Raw genomic sequence first — 15,180 nt, forward strand, 5'->3', positions numbered from 1 at the left:
GTGTATCTTAAGGATATTGACTACATTTTTCTCCCATTTTGTAGGAGTGAGCTTTGGCTGAAGATGGACGACTAAAATGCCAGAAACTGAACATGTGCTTATTGATTGATTTTTTTGTGGATGTTTTCTTAAAAAAAAGAAAAAAAAGAGAGAAAACTGCGATTATGACATCAATAAATCACAGGAAATGATAGCACATCCATGCTAACTGTAAAGTGTTTTTCAAACAGTTGGTGATGCAAGATAATTTGCAAGGAGAATATTACGGAGTTTGTGTAATGATACAAACCTTTAGCTAAGATTGAAATCCAAACACCCATAGAAACCTTGGATATGGAGAGGTTTCTGGCACATTCTTCAGATCATAATTTCATACGTTCAAGACTCAATTTTCCAAGATTTATGAAAAACATTTCCACAGGAAACCTTGAATATTTCTGATTGTAAGGAAGATGGGTGGATTGATGACAATTGGAATGAAATCTTGGAATGCAAATATTACTTCCATACTTGGTGTTTCCATGCTTATCCAGACAAGAAAAACACATAAACACTTCAAATATGTAGATATTTTAAAACTATGTTTGATTTGAAACATAGAATTTCAAATCAAATCCTATACATGTTTTCCAACTTTTCCAGGCTGCATATGAACTTCATTTAACACTTTCCATTCCCTTATTAAAATTTCCATCTTCCAGGAAGGAACAAACAGCTGAAAGCACAAAGACCTCCAAACTTATTTTACTTCCCATATCACATTTAAGTTAAACAAAAAATGTACAATCTCTATCCACTTACTATCTCAAACTTTTAGGGTTCTTTAGTTCTACCCATGGCACAAGTTGTCATGGCCGAAACATGTTCACACATGTTCCAGTGGTACATGTAAGAGAATGTACCACTGGTATAAAACTGTGTAACAAAGCAAATTAAAGGTGTAGGGATGAGAAGATAGAGCAACACAAGTTGAGATTATGTTATACAACCACTTACAGTCTCTCAATTTATATTCACCAGGGCATAATCTTACAGCCAGATAATGATTCCAGGAAAAGCACTACATCAGTTGCTTGAAAATACTCAGAAGCAATTTCACTATTGATTGATGTGCAGCAAATTGCAACTCCTTGGAAGCTAAAGGAAATAAATATAAGTAAACACAATCAAGAAGGCAAAAATACTGAGCAGAGTGATAACCACTCATCAGCCAACTTTCAAAACTCTTTAAAGTGTCTTTAAGTTGTATAACTCATCACAACATACTGGATGCATGGAAGATGGCAGCAAATGAAACTGATCAGGATAGTGAATTACTAACAAAAGACGAAATGTGATTTTCACATCTGGGTCAAACCTGCTCTAAAGATGAAGCTTTAAAACTACAGCTCTGTTCAGTGTGTGCTGAGGCAAATCTAACAAGCAGGTTTATGGTCTCCCTCTCAGAGTGTATGACTCATGCATATTTATACAATACAGCATGCAATCATTTGGTTTGTTTTTCTGTTTTCTTCATGTACATTTAAAATGGTCATATTAGGTAAACTGGAGGCGAACATGAATCAGTAATGCAGGCTCGCAGAGGGAGGGGGATAGAACGAGTTGTTAAGTGTCATTAATATGAGACAACGTAAGCACAAAATTCAGAGTGTGCGGCAGGGCTCATTAGCAAGACCAAACAAACAGGTCCATGCCTCTGACTCACACAAAGACCACTTTGTGAGCCACTTCTCTCTATAAGTGGAGCACCAAACAGAGTTCAAGGCAGCGGAAATGAAAGGTTAGAGAGAACTGAAGGTGCAGCAAAAAGGGGTTTCGGTTGAAAGTCCACATTAAAAGACCAAAAAAAAAAAATGTTTGCAGTCAAGCACAGGTGAAGAAGTGATTTGAGCAAATCTCTAAATGGTACTAAAATAACTCATCGCTTAGTGAAGTCATTTCAACATATGCATTTGCAGACGTCCAATCTCCATCTGATACTTTAAAATCAATATCAAGCACTTGCAATTCCAACAAATTACATTTCATCAGCATTATATTGCTTGCTTGGTTTTGGGATTGTGCCTCACTTAACTCACTCATAAACGATGTACTGGATGCTAACATGTCTAATACTCTGTCCCAGCAGCATTTTCCACAAGACAGGCTTATTTTTCTAAAGCTAACTTAATAGACATAAGTAGAGTCTTTAATAAACTCTGATCTTGCTGCTGCTAACAATGTTTTCAGGAGGACACTAGCATTTATCAGTGTCTATCACAATGTCATATTTCAGAAGTTGTTCTCCTTTATAAACTGAGTGCTCTACTTTGAAAGTTATAAACAATAAATGCTAATGTTTCAACCTCTGTACATACATCTGAAACTGTGACCGCACTACGCAAAGCAGGAATTGACAAGAATCTGCAGCCAATATAGTCTCTCTTTCACTGTAAATGTGAGCGATGATTAATATATTAGCAATAAAATTAATATTGTACCATGTTAGTCATTTTTTTAAACATACAAGAAAAACTGGGCCAATATTAACAACTGATGTTTGTTTCTATCTTGTTGTCATTTGTCTATGTGTTTCAAGATGGTATGTCATACAAGCAATATTAATGTCAGATATCTATAGTGACCCAAATTTTAATATCAGTGCATTCTTAAGTAAATCTTACTGTAAAAAATGAGAAACAATTAGATTGTTAGAGCGGAGAAGATACTTGGGATTGGATCAGGGGTGGGACCCAATATACACAGAATCATACCATCACATAGCCCTAAAAATAACAACCCCTACCTCAAGATCATCCAGAGATCTTGCCATGCTGAGACGTTTGGAAGAACGACGCTTGGAAGCACGGGCAACACCTATGCCCCAAAGCCTGGATCCCTATCAGAGGAGAAGGTTGAAAAGAAAACACAAATTACTGCACTATTTAAATTATCACCATACTTTCTCCATTTTAAAGCAAGTTTACTGGTTTTAGATTGAGCACACACATATTCAAGTTTGAAACAGTGTTTAACTACCTGCAAAAAAATACAATTTAATAAGTTGCTTATCTGCAGTTTTAGTATGCAATTGCGATATATCGGAGTTACTCATCTAAAAGCTCAAGTAGACTAGAAGTAAGAAATTACTTTTAAGTGTCATCCACACGCACAGATCACACATTTTAAATCTCATCAAAGTCAATCAGCCCATCTGAGGCAGAACTACCTTAAAAGATAATGAGTTCTAACTTTTTTTCACACCCCAGCCAATTATTATGAGAGCCGAGTTTGTGACTGATGTTTAAACTAGAGTTTAAGAATTGCAGATAATTACCCATGTATGAAACTGGCTCTACCCTGTAATTTGCTCAGCTTCCTGTCTAAAGTTGTCTTCTTTCAGATCTAAGAACGCAGCAGGGGCACACAATCTAGCTCTGAGTTTGAAAATTACCATAATAAATACAGTGAGGTGATCTAAAAAAGGATGCAGTTTGAATCCAAACCTATCCAACACACATACTTTTGAGTAGTTGTTTTTTTTTTTAATGAACACTCATTTGTCATCATGGGGCCTAATTGGAGCCCTTTGTGCGGCTGGAGAGAGAGAGAGAGTGAGAAACCACTCCAGTGGATCTGTTTAAGTGCATTGCTGTTTCCCAAAGGGGAAGCTTGTTTCCGGAGCTACATGGATACATGGGGACATCTTGTGGTCAAAGGCAAAACCAACAAGGAGGAAAAAAAATCTTGACTTTTTTTCCCTACACGTCATGGTTGACAACAGTCAACATTTACACAAGTATCTGTGTTTTAGAAGATCTATCAAGCTAAAATGAATAATCAGCCACTTTAAACCAGCAGTTTAATAAACACATCCACTTATTTGTAATTAAAGCTAAATATTTAATCTGTATTGAAAAGTATGAAGAGAAATTAGGGCAATATCTTACATTTCTGTAGTTGCCATGTGCCCGCTGTTTCTGTCTTTGTTCGAGAAACCTCTTGGTCCATTCCTCTCTAGGAGGCATCATGGAGTGGTACCTGTCTGAGTGCACCTGATTCAGTGCAGATGGAGGGTTATTTGTGGTGGAGTTTATGTTGGTGGATGTCTCCTGATTTACAGAGTCGCTGCTTAGGGCTTTAGGCCATTTTGGCTTTGAAAACCACCTTTGGCTGCTTCTTAAGGGATAAGCCAGAAAGTTTGTTTTTTTACTCAAGGGTAACGGAGGAGGTGGGGGCTTGAAATAAAACTCCAGCCTGGGTGGGGGACCTCCGTAGAAGCTTGTGAGAGAATCTGGGCCAGGTAGTGACTCTGAAAGGGAATGTAGGCTGGCACTGTTCTCAGGCTCAAGTTTATGGCCATTCTTGATGGGGTTTATAGGGGTGACGACCTCAGTTGAGGGATAATCCCATGGACAGCTTGGGAGGTGGGTCCCAGAAAGATTTGGGATTTCAGAAGGGAAATCCCTGTCCGCTCTCTCCTCAGGGGGGGAAGAATTTTCAATCCCGCTGTCCCCGTTGCTGCTAGCACTGCCTAGTTTACTGGTGCTGTCGGTCTGCTGAGCCTCCATGTCCAGTTTAGCTCGAAGCCTTTCCACCGCCTCCCCCAGATCACTATATAGGACTGTTACAAAGTGTAGCACGTCTGGAGGAGTCTGAGGGAACTCAAGGCAACCCATAGAGTCTGGATCTGGCGTACAGTTAAAGCCAAACCGGCAAGCAATCCCTATGTGATCCTTGTGGTTTCCCAGCTCTGGGTCAATGAAAAACACGTGGCAGGACGCCCGAAGAGGACCATCATCTGGTACCCGGCCATTGATAATGTGTGCCGTGGTGACCAGGCAGAAGAAACGCGGGTCCTCAGCACAAACAGCTCCTAAAACAAGGTTCTCAGCAGGGAACGCTGCCAGAACGGCTCCTGCGTCGTCGCACAGTCGAATGCAATCAAACATGACCTTCATCATCACAAGGGTGTGGGTATCTTGCTCTGTGCCCAGCTGTCGGATTCTCTCCCGAATGGCCTTTAAACAGTCGTCCTCGGAGGCACTAGTGTTCAGAATCAGCTCTGTGGAGCTAAGGTAGCCCACCACCAAAGTCATGTTTAAAACACTCCAGTCTGGATTGACTTCTTCGGTGTCGGTAAAAACATAATCTGTGTCTTTAACCGTGGGTGCTTCCTCCTTTGTCTTTCCAGACAAAACATTGAATTGTTGTGACCACAGTGACATGTCGGGCTCTGAAACTGGCCTCTGTTTAGCAGCGAGACCGTTGTTAGGATTAAAGGACGGTCTGCTTGAGTCATGTGATACAGCACGGAGGACACCTGGCTTCTGGAATACACTATTTTTTTGCTCAAACCCAAACTTGGCATCATTGAGGATGGGGTTCCCCATTATTCGTCGTTCTGAGAGCACCACCATATGCAGGGGTCCTTTGCAGCCACCGATCAGCTGCACCACAGTTTCATGAGCAGCAGCAGAAACGTCGGCTCCATTGATGGCCATGATTCGATCTCCTTGTCTGAGTCCCACCACAAAAGCAGGACTACCCTCCATGATGCCACTCAGCAGACACGGTTTCTGTCCTGTAATAGTAAAACCATATCCAGCCCGACCGCGGATGACCTCCACGTCCCGGAGTTCACCAGTTGCATTCATATCCAGACGCCTCCTCGCACCCTCAGGCTGCCCTTGGATCCTCATTTTAAGTCTCAAACAAAAAACCTTGAGATTGCCACCACTACTGTATTGTTGTCATCCTGCAATCAGATGAAGAAAAAAAAAACAGTTTAGATTGCGTAATTCAAGCACTTCCATTACCAAGTCCAAACATTTTAATCAATTTGCTGAAAATAAAGAGAGAAAAAAGATTAATACTAGCAGAAAATCACTAAAGCTGCACCTATATTTATTCAACTCTCATTAAAATTTATTTATATAGTCACATAAAACAAGTATTACAATAATTTTATCCATCACTAAATATGACTTACAATGACTCCTGTAACCTCAACATTATTCAACCCTCTGATTAAAATTACTTGTAAAAGTACGTACTTGTAAATCCGGTGCAACCAATCACATGTGTGAGACAGAACACCTTAAAATACCTGAACTGATATTTCACTGCATACTAGAAATATGGCTAAGACGAAAAAAAATATTCTAAACCGTTCAGCGAATAAATTATTGTCTCAAATAAATATATAGAAGTGACACAAACTGACAACAAAGTCCCTAAATGTTGCTAGAGACACATCTGGAAATATACTTTACAACTTTAAAGTTAAAAGAACAGTAGTTAGACCACACTGAGGAAGTTCTGCAGCAAATCATGATGGCAGTAACCACTGAGGTGACCATTTCAGACTGCTTTCATTGCTATGTATTCTAAATGTATCGAAAGTAGGACACGCTTTGTTTTCGTGCCCAACGACAAAGAAAGTATTAAAGCAAGTTCAATATATTTCAACACTATGTGGGAACTTCGTTAGTTCAGACTGTATTAAAGCATAAAGATAATTTAATAACACCTCCACCTTAGTTGAATGGCATGCCATCTTGTCTTTCCCATTTTTAAAAAAGGCATGAGTTAAATTTATATAGATCTCAGACTAAAATAAATATGCACACATTTTCTAGAAAAACCTTTTGTTTGGACCCTGTGCTCAAAAATTTGTTTTTAAAACATATAAAATAACTTTCTCACGTGTACCCACATCTCGTTTAATTTAATTTCATGCTTCCATTTGCTTGCTAAATAAAAGCTAACCAAATTTAAATCAATCTTGCTTTACCAATTATCTGTCAGAGATGTAAAGAGATGTAACAGGTGGATCTTTCGTGCCCAAACACAGCTTTTATTACTCACCCTGTTTCACCCCTACCTCCCTAACCCCTCGCCCACCCCCTTCCACAAAACAGAGCGCCAGCTGGCTTTTTACTCACCAGCACTTTAATGACAAACACACACTTTGGTTCAGCAAACCACTGTTATTTTTAAAATATCCCAACTTACCACAAAAGGACAGAGTTGAACATAGGCAAAATGGCAGTCATATGTTTTTCTCTTACTACAAAAAAAGCATTAAAGCATCACAATTTCATTACTTTCACGCTTTAACTAAAACCTGTACAGGGGAAAAAAAACGTATTGGCTTACCTGTTTAAGCATTAAAAAGTTCCAATAAACTCCAGAATTTATGCGCACTCCTTGAAATAACTCCTTTTGTTTACGAAACTAATGCCAAACGTCCATGTTTTCTTTCGATTTATTTCCTTTTACACTATTTACAACATTGTCCTGCCGTGATTCAGGGGTCCATATGGCTACTCGCAATAGCACCTCCTCCCTCGTGGAAATCACAAAGCGTCTTTCATTGTAACCATGACAGCGTAACGTCTCTCGAGCACGTGACGCCTCCCTTTGGCCAATCACCACGGCTGTCACATTCAATATTCAAACGAGTGGAGTGACGCTATTGGCTGACACAAGCGGCAGTTGAAAATGTTAATTTTGCTCTGAATTTGATCACATTTTAAAACACAGATTGTATTTCAGCGTGATTTGTTTCAGAACTTAAAAACGTAGTAAAAGTTACTCTGAATTCTGCGTCAAACCTCAGTAAACATAACGACGGAGTACATTTCTATAAAGTTCACAATGGAGAAATAAGGGTAAGTTATTTTCCTAATTTAAAAAAATTAATAAAAGCATAAGTGTTACCTGGATGTTTTATAATCCTGTCGCATTTATTTTTCATGTTAGTAGCCCCAGCTTTGCTCCACACTAACACCACAACTGTTGTGAAAATAATACCTAAGTGGTCAAAGGGCTTCAACGGTTGCACACATTGTTTTTCTACACATGTGCAGTGCAGCTTACACTCCTACATATGAAAAAGGGAGGGACGGTGCTTATTTGAACAAATGTCATGTGATATCAGAGTTATCAGTCAACCAGGCCTGTTGTTATGCTTTGCTCCATTCATAATAATGTGTGTGGGTGGGCACATATATCATAGCTTGTGGAAGTCAGCAGAAAAAGACGAAAAAATAATCTCACCTCACCTTCTCCCCATTCACAATAAGAGTATACATTCGGGTGTGAAATATATACATTGTATTCGCCACAAGCTCTCTTTTAGAGTAAAAAACACTGCTGCTTTTTAAGTAATACAGACCTAATATATTCTGAAGAATAAATCAAAACTGGGGCGCGTTACAAGGGATCACTAAGCATGTCATCTTTCACACTTCAAATCCAACAGCTAAAAAGTTTTTGAATTTTACGCTTACATCAAAAACTCTGGCAGTACTTTGTAAAAGTTTCCTGAACAACAGCTGGATATTCTGAATGTCTTTCCCAAGATGCAAACTTTGTTTTACTTTTAATTTTCTTCCTTGTAGTAAGTTTTGGAATCCCTAATTATAAGCAATACAATATAGTACTTCAATATAATCCCATTTTTAAAAATACTTGGAAAAAAAAACTTTAATTTGAAGCAATTTGTAAAAATAATTATTTTTCACAAAAGCACTAGCAACATTAATGTTTTATATCAAACAAATAAAACCCAAAAATGTATGTATGCTTTTTTAGGTTGACCAGAGTGTCTAGTTTTGCATAGTAAGCAATAATCTATTTTTTCTTTATTTATGATTGTCATATGTCTCTCTGGAGGTTCTTTACAACTGAAAAGACAAGCAAACGTGCAATTCAAGCCGCTATTATGACAACACACAGGTTCTTTCGCAATCCAGGTTTGGGGTCAGCATGAAAAGGCAGTTGCTTCTGTCACAAATTGAACCAAACCCAATACTACCTGGCTAGAATGACACTTGACAATGGAGAAGGGCCTTTTATGTGTCGGGTATTATTTTACACAGTGAACCACTGCAAACATGTAAAATGTTTTAGGAGACAATTGAGCGTTGTCCCAGTGCCAAAGGGGGATCGTACTAAGTGTTAACACCACAAGAATAGCACCGGTGACACAGTACCAGTCAGTTTGGCAAAACTTGTTGAGTTGCACAGCAGTGTTTTAAATCTAAAGACACTTTACAAATGTTGAACAAACATGAGGAAAGGGTAGGAGCTGTTATAAGTGATAAATAATTCCTAGTGTTTCGAGATAAAATGAGTCACTAGACTAAAATAAGACAGAAGGAACCCTATTTTTCTTGCTATGTTATTTTTGTCATGGAGTTCAAGTATGAAAACAACAACAACAACAAAATTAAAATAAATTAATAGACTGTGCAACAGGTGGAACAGTAATAAAAAAAAAGTTGCTAACAAGTAAAACAATAATGGAAAGATTATTTAAAAAGTTTGTTAATTAAATAAATACATAACTGATACTCGCCAGGGCAGGGCAAATGTGGAAGAGATAAGAAACCATGTACCATGACAGGGAACATTGCACACTGAATATTCTTCTGGAAACATTTAGCTGCAAGAATATAATTTTATAAGACTAAAATAAAAAAAACATCCAAATGGGAAACAGACCTTTTTGGGGAAGTACTCAGTTTGAACTAAAAAAGTTTGACTTACTGAAGAAAAACATAGGACTGAGAGGTTAGCACAGTCTGTAACCGAAATGAAGTTATGCATGAGTATAATTCATTTACTTTTATATGAATCACTGAGAAATGTCATGTTTAGCAGTTACTTTCGAAGCAAAAGAGAAAAAATGGACAAAAATAGAAAAAAATTGACTTGGCAGACTTTTTGAAGAAGCAGCACCATGAAAGCTTTAATCAAACAAAACACCTCTGCTATACTCACAGCGATCTGAGTGAGACTCAGCTGTGTAATGTTGAGGCATCAAGACTAACTGTAATTATATCTAATCTGATGTTTGCAAGGAGGAATTTCCCACCGAAATCACATTCTCAAAAGATTTGAAGACAAATCTTGACACCAAAAAAGACTTTGTGTTGGTTCTTCTTTTCTCTAAGGGCTTCCTCCAATATCAGTGAATTCGATTTTTGCCTCATGATGTTACAAGTTAGCTTGTGTTGCTACAGGACAATCCTGATATGTAATTACAAAGGCACAACGAACAAAAAGGCAAGACTGTTTGTAGTTATTTTAATTGGATACTTGGCATGTAATTGAGAAATATTTTACACAACTAGTTCTAAGCTAAAAAAAGACTACATTGTTACCCAACATACAGTGGATACTAAAATTTAAACAATGTCCTTTTAGTTCTTTTAATTATTGTTTTCAGGCACCCCCACAGAGTTGGTGAAAGTATATTTTTTGGTAGTCCTTATCTGTGGTGTGATAACAGTTTTTGTCTATTTTGTATGTAATAATGCAGTTGAGACGCAAAATGAAAGAACCTGCTTTTCCTATGAGCGTTGGAAGATGCCATGATTTTTCCCGCCCTTCACGGTTTCCCTGGATCTTTTGCCCCACTCTGACTCCAAACCGCTGATGCTGAGCTGGGGAGCTGTATCATTTTCTCCAGGAGGTTCATCATCCTCTCCTGCAGCTGCAGACACTGGACCTGCAGGAGGTTCTGTTGGTGCATGGATCGGCGGAGCTCCCTGCACGTCTCCTCTATCGCCTGGCTGGACTTCTTGTGCTGCTGGAGCATGGCCTGCATGACCTGCAGCTTCTTCCTCTTCAGGGACAGGTACTTTTTGGCACGTCTCTTCCTGGCTGAGACGGGGTGGGAGCTGAGGAGCGGAGAGGAACATCTATAAAGGTTTACAACAATTTTAGGTTGGAATTAGGTTTAGAAGAAATAGTACCTATCAAGAATATAGTGTGTTCTTTAAAAAAAAACAAACCCCAGATTATTGACAAAAAATAGAAAAAGTTTCATCCCTCCAAACACCTGAACAGCCTGAAAGATCTATCACACTTAGGTTTATTATCTGTTGTTAGCCCAATTAATAATGTTTGCCTATGTGAACTAAAAAGTATCCTAGAACTCATATTTAAAAGCAGAATCCCTCTTACTGTAAAACCAGTTCAAAAAACATTTGGTTTCAGTTCATTTTGTCTCAGCCTTGCGCAAAATAAAATGCAATGCAGAATTGATTAATGTCTCAAAATTTGGCAGTCACCAGCACTATTTGCATGTCATGAGATGCTTATTAAATGTGTGATTGTTTTGGTTGGTTTTGGTTATAAACAGCCCTTTGTGGTGCAGTAGATCACTAAAACGTTCTAATACTGATGATTAAAATGAGCAGGCAGCTGTCAAGGTCCAGTGTTTCATTACTGTGGACATTCTTGCATTGTTTTGCTGTGGGGCGCTTTAGATGATTAAAAATCCAATTTAAGTTTAGGTTTAGTTGGGTGTAGGTTTACCACTAGCCTTTAAAAGGGCATTTATTTAATTTGTATTTTACTTAACTTGACTTGATTTTTTTATTTATCTCTATTTTATCTTACTTCTTACATAGATAATTTTAGAAAGAATTACACAATCCATTTATAAATTAGTATTTCATCTGTAATGTAGTTATTCTCTGTGATAATTAATATTTGATCATTTATTTGACTGTATTGTTACTTTTATTTTATTTGGCTTTTATCTCAAATATCTTGATCTTTGGCTTCCTAGATGTAATGTGTTTTTTTTCTTAATTAATTCGTTACTAAATCTAACAACTCGATTAAAAAAAAAAGAAAAAGAAAAAAAAACATTTTCTCTCTAAAGATGGTTAGGTGGGAGGCTAAAATTGAGTGTAAAAGCAGCTAAAGTTTAAAAACTCTGAGCTCATCACCAAAGGACAAATTATCAATTATCAAAATAACAGTGGAAACATACAAGAAACTGTTATAGTTATAAGAGGAGTTGCAGTGCCAATAGAGGGCATAGCCTTTACTACTATTTTTATTATTTATTTTTCAAGAATTAATACTCCTTTTGCATTGTTTTGTATAAATTGAGAGATGCCTGCCTCACTTTCTGTCAGAATCATTTTAAATCTAAGTCTGCCAGAGGCATGAAAAAAAACATAAATAGATAAAGTTATTTCAATTATTCTAAGTTCTAATGTGTATTTTTCTCAAGTGTGGCATTGAAAATAAACCCAAACAGCATCACATAATAGTAAGGCAACAAATATGGAATATTAGTAACAAACAATTACAAGCATCATAGTAGAAAGAGCCTAAAATGTGTTGCGTTGCCTGAAGATAAAACAGCATACTTGGACATGGGTGTTTGATTTTCCTGTTACCTGGAGCCCAGCATGTGCTCGCTGTCTGAACTCAAAGAGTCCAGCTCTTGTTTTATCTCCATCTCATCTGAGGAGCCAGTGTACTCTGGCAGGAATCCAATCACGCCCTCCTCCGACTGGGACAAGGGGTTGTCTGTGGACTGGGACGAAGTGGAGGGACCGGCGGCCGAGGCCTGAAACTCCAGCGAGTTCACCCTGCCGTTCTCCAGCGGCTTGGAGAGGATCTTCTCGATGGCCTTGTAGTAAGGCCAGTCCGGCGTCTCCCCCGATTCGTTGGCTGTGGCCTTCAGTCGCCTGTAAGAACAAAGAAAGCGGAAGGATTATTACTTTTTTTTTTTTACTAGTCGTGCAACATCTGGACCTGTGGAGTCACAGCTGCTGGACAAGGAGCACTTGCCTGAACTGGAAGGACATGTTAGTGATTTTCATCTTGATCTCCTCTTTGAAGCGCTGCTCTCCGGTGAGCTGGAAAAACCTCTGGGACATCTTCTCGTAAACCTTGGCGTTCCTCTTGCTGGTTTTCAGCTCGTTGTGGAATTCCTCCCACACGTACAGGAGGGCCTTCATTTCGCCGTCGGTCCAGTTCGGGGCCCGCCTGTGTTTCTCGCTGTGGCCTGGCATCAGGTAGCTGAAACTATCGTCCACTGCCATTTTGGAGTTGGCTTCGTCCTCTCTATGTCTCTCTTATGGCCTGTGCTGGCTGTGGGTTTCTCTCTTTTTTGTTTTTTTTTTGTTTTTTTTGCAAAGATAGGAGCTTTAGAGCTTGAATTTGAAAGTCTTTTTACTGTTATAAGGGCTGGGTTGAGTCTGCAGGGAAGGAGGGATACATGTGAGAGAGCATGCACAGCCACAGCCGTCCTGCCTGCCTCTGCCCTTCCCCCTAGCCTAGCTGAAAGAGGACTCAAAATGGGGCCTAAGGCAGGAGAGAAATCCGGTTAAAAGCTTTTAATACTGTGTGATGTCACCGTGACATCAAGTTGCCTTGGCAACGGTGAGAGAGGGCCTTTTTATCCTCCAAGCCCCCTCCCCCTCTCTTCGCTAACCACTCCCATCCGCTCTCTCTTTTGCCCTCCATTCTGCTCCACTGGCAGCACAAAAAGCTTTTAGCTGAAAGGCAGCAGTGTGAGCACAGCAGATTGCTGACACTCTTGAAATATGAGCCTCAAGAGAAGGGAAGGGGAGGGGTGGAAAAAGGAGCAAAAAAGACTAGCGACCACAAATGTGTGTTTCCTTGGCAACAGGGCAATGGATTTGGTAGTCAGCCAACACGCTGCTCCATTTAAAAGCTTTTAATAATAGACAAGCCGTTTTGAGGAGCTGCGGGGAGGGCGGATTTGCTGCATCTGGATTTATGCAGGAAGACGAAGAAGACAACAGTTCAGATCCTCACAAAAAGAAAAGAAAAGAAAGAAAAGCAAGTCGTGTCATTGGGAAAAGTGTGAATCTCCGAAGGCTGGCATTTCCAGGGAGGTAAAAATGACAACATGTGGTCATCAACTGCAGAGGATCACCACATGATCCTGCTGTCCTTTGTAATCAGCTTTCTTTGCACAGCCGTGGGTGGTGGACAATAGCGCCCTGCAGGAGGGGTTTGTCTGACCAGTTGAGAACCCCCTTCCCCCTGCCAAGAGGTTTCTGCAAATCCTCACACACCTTAATCTATTCTTTCATAATGCATTTCTTTCTCTCTTTGCAGTTCCTCTCGTTTCTTCCTCTACTTCATGTTGAAATACGCACCAACGTATCATTTTCTGCAGCTCTTCCCCCCACTATACCATAAAAGAGCGGAGACAGAGCGATGCAGTTATGGAAGTCATCCGTTATCACTTCATCTACATTAGTGCCAATAGTTGTTGTTGGTCCGGCTTAACCAAGGAGCGGCCCGATTAGATCCTTAACCCATCTGCTTCTCTTTAACCCAGCAGGTGGCCTGCTGCATTTTTTAAACTCCTACACATACTGAAGCATCACATCTGCCACTTAAAGCAAAGCTCTGTCGCTGCAGAAATGAAGGAGAAATGGAAAGTTGATCTGAAAGGTTGTCAGTGTGAAGCATTCTGGATCATCATCAAAGCGACAACATTTCTGGTACTGGTGCTGAAGTGGCCAATGTGTGTTGAAGTGCTTACAGTTTTTGTCACGTCATTGTCACATTTCATCCCATGACTGTTTCTTTTCCAAAGCTGACTCTTCTCGAAAGCTGGGGACCTTTATAATTGTGTTTAGTTGCTTCTGTAAATTCCTCATTCATTAAGGTGGAAGTAATCCCGCCAGCTAATCCAGAAACCAGACTAATCTGCAGATAAACTGCTCATCCTGAGAGAAAGAAGTCAGTATTGTGAGTGATCTACATAATCTAGCCATTTGCTGTACAAGGCACACAGGCTTTAAAATGTCCATACACAGCAACTAATTTAGCAGAGACTATGTATTTTTGTTTTGTTTTTTATAAATTAAGAATGATAAAATGTGAAAATTCTCATCCTAAAAAAGTCAACCAATGATCTTGCAAAGTAAATTTAAATGAATTTCTGATGGCTTAGTCAGGTGAGCTTTTTGATCAAAGGGGTCTTCTCATAACCAACCATAATCAGTTTTATCATTAGCAATTGTCCCATTCTCTTTGCACTCAGATCTTCCAGAAATACAACAAGAACCCTTCCTGAAGTCAGAATATTTCTGAGCTCTTTGAACAACCCCAAATTTTGTATCCTGTATAGGTGCCATGCAAATAGAATGCGGATAAACTAATATAAAACTATTTGCTAATATTTCTCGCAGTTGGTATCTTATTACACCAGTGTTCAAGGGTAGTGCTTAAAAAATATTTAACATGTTCTTTTTGTTTGCTTTAATGCATAAAATTGAGAGAAATACATTATGCCTTTTTGTTGGCATAATAAAAGGGCATCTAGTATTTTCTGAAGAACAAAACACTAGATGGGTTTTATAGAAAATAATCTGTAATGCCGTGGTCTTGCCTCTCCTT

At 39.1% G+C, this 15,180-nt stretch overlaps 2 protein-coding genes across 4 annotated transcripts in view; both read right to left on the minus strand.

Annotated features, from left to right (window-relative positions):
* LOC114157392 (regulator of G-protein signaling 12-like) overlaps window positions 1-7,829 on the minus strand; it is a 48,332-nt gene extending 40,503 nt beyond the window's left edge. The window contains exons 1-3 of one of the 2 annotated variants that reach the window (XM_028038321.1): window positions 7,705-7,829; window positions 3,930-5,737; window positions 2,786-2,878 (exon numbers count right to left, since the gene is read on the minus strand). In XM_028038321.1, coding sequence (XP_027894122.1) covers window positions 2,786-2,878; window positions 3,930-5,681 — 1,845 coding nt within the window. In that variant the 5' untranslated portion in view covers window positions 5,682-5,737; window positions 7,705-7,829. Of the gene's footprint in view, window positions 1-2,785; window positions 2,879-3,929; window positions 5,738-7,140; window positions 7,354-7,704 lie in introns of those variants that run through there. The other variant, XM_028038320.1, reaches the window with a different exon arrangement.
* A 2,231-nt stretch (window positions 7,830-10,060) lies between these two features.
* msantd1 (Myb/SANT-like DNA-binding domain containing 1) lies at window positions 10,061-13,351 on the minus strand. 2 transcript variants are annotated; one of them, XM_028037331.1, is made up of 3 exons: window positions 12,589-13,351; window positions 12,192-12,485; window positions 10,061-10,694 (listed from the first exon to the last, which is right to left on the minus strand). In XM_028037331.1, exons 1-3 carry the CDS (start codon window positions 12,840-12,842, stop codon window positions 10,382-10,384), a joined length of 861 nt encoding a protein of 286 aa, XP_027893132.1. In that variant the 5' UTR covers window positions 12,843-13,351; the 3' UTR covers window positions 10,061-10,381. The 2 variants fall into 2 exon arrangements, with proteins under 2 accessions (XP_027893132.1, XP_027893133.1); XM_028037332.1 differs by having other exon boundaries at window positions 10,061-10,673; window positions 12,589-13,348.
* Between the last annotated feature and the right edge of the window lie 1,829 nt (window positions 13,352-15,180).

This window comes from Xiphophorus couchianus, chromosome 14 (genome assembly GCF_001444195.1).
Source record: "Xiphophorus couchianus chromosome 14, X_couchianus-1.0, whole genome shotgun sequence".
Lineage (NCBI taxonomy): Eukaryota > Metazoa > Chordata > Actinopteri > Cyprinodontiformes > Poeciliidae > Xiphophorus > Xiphophorus couchianus.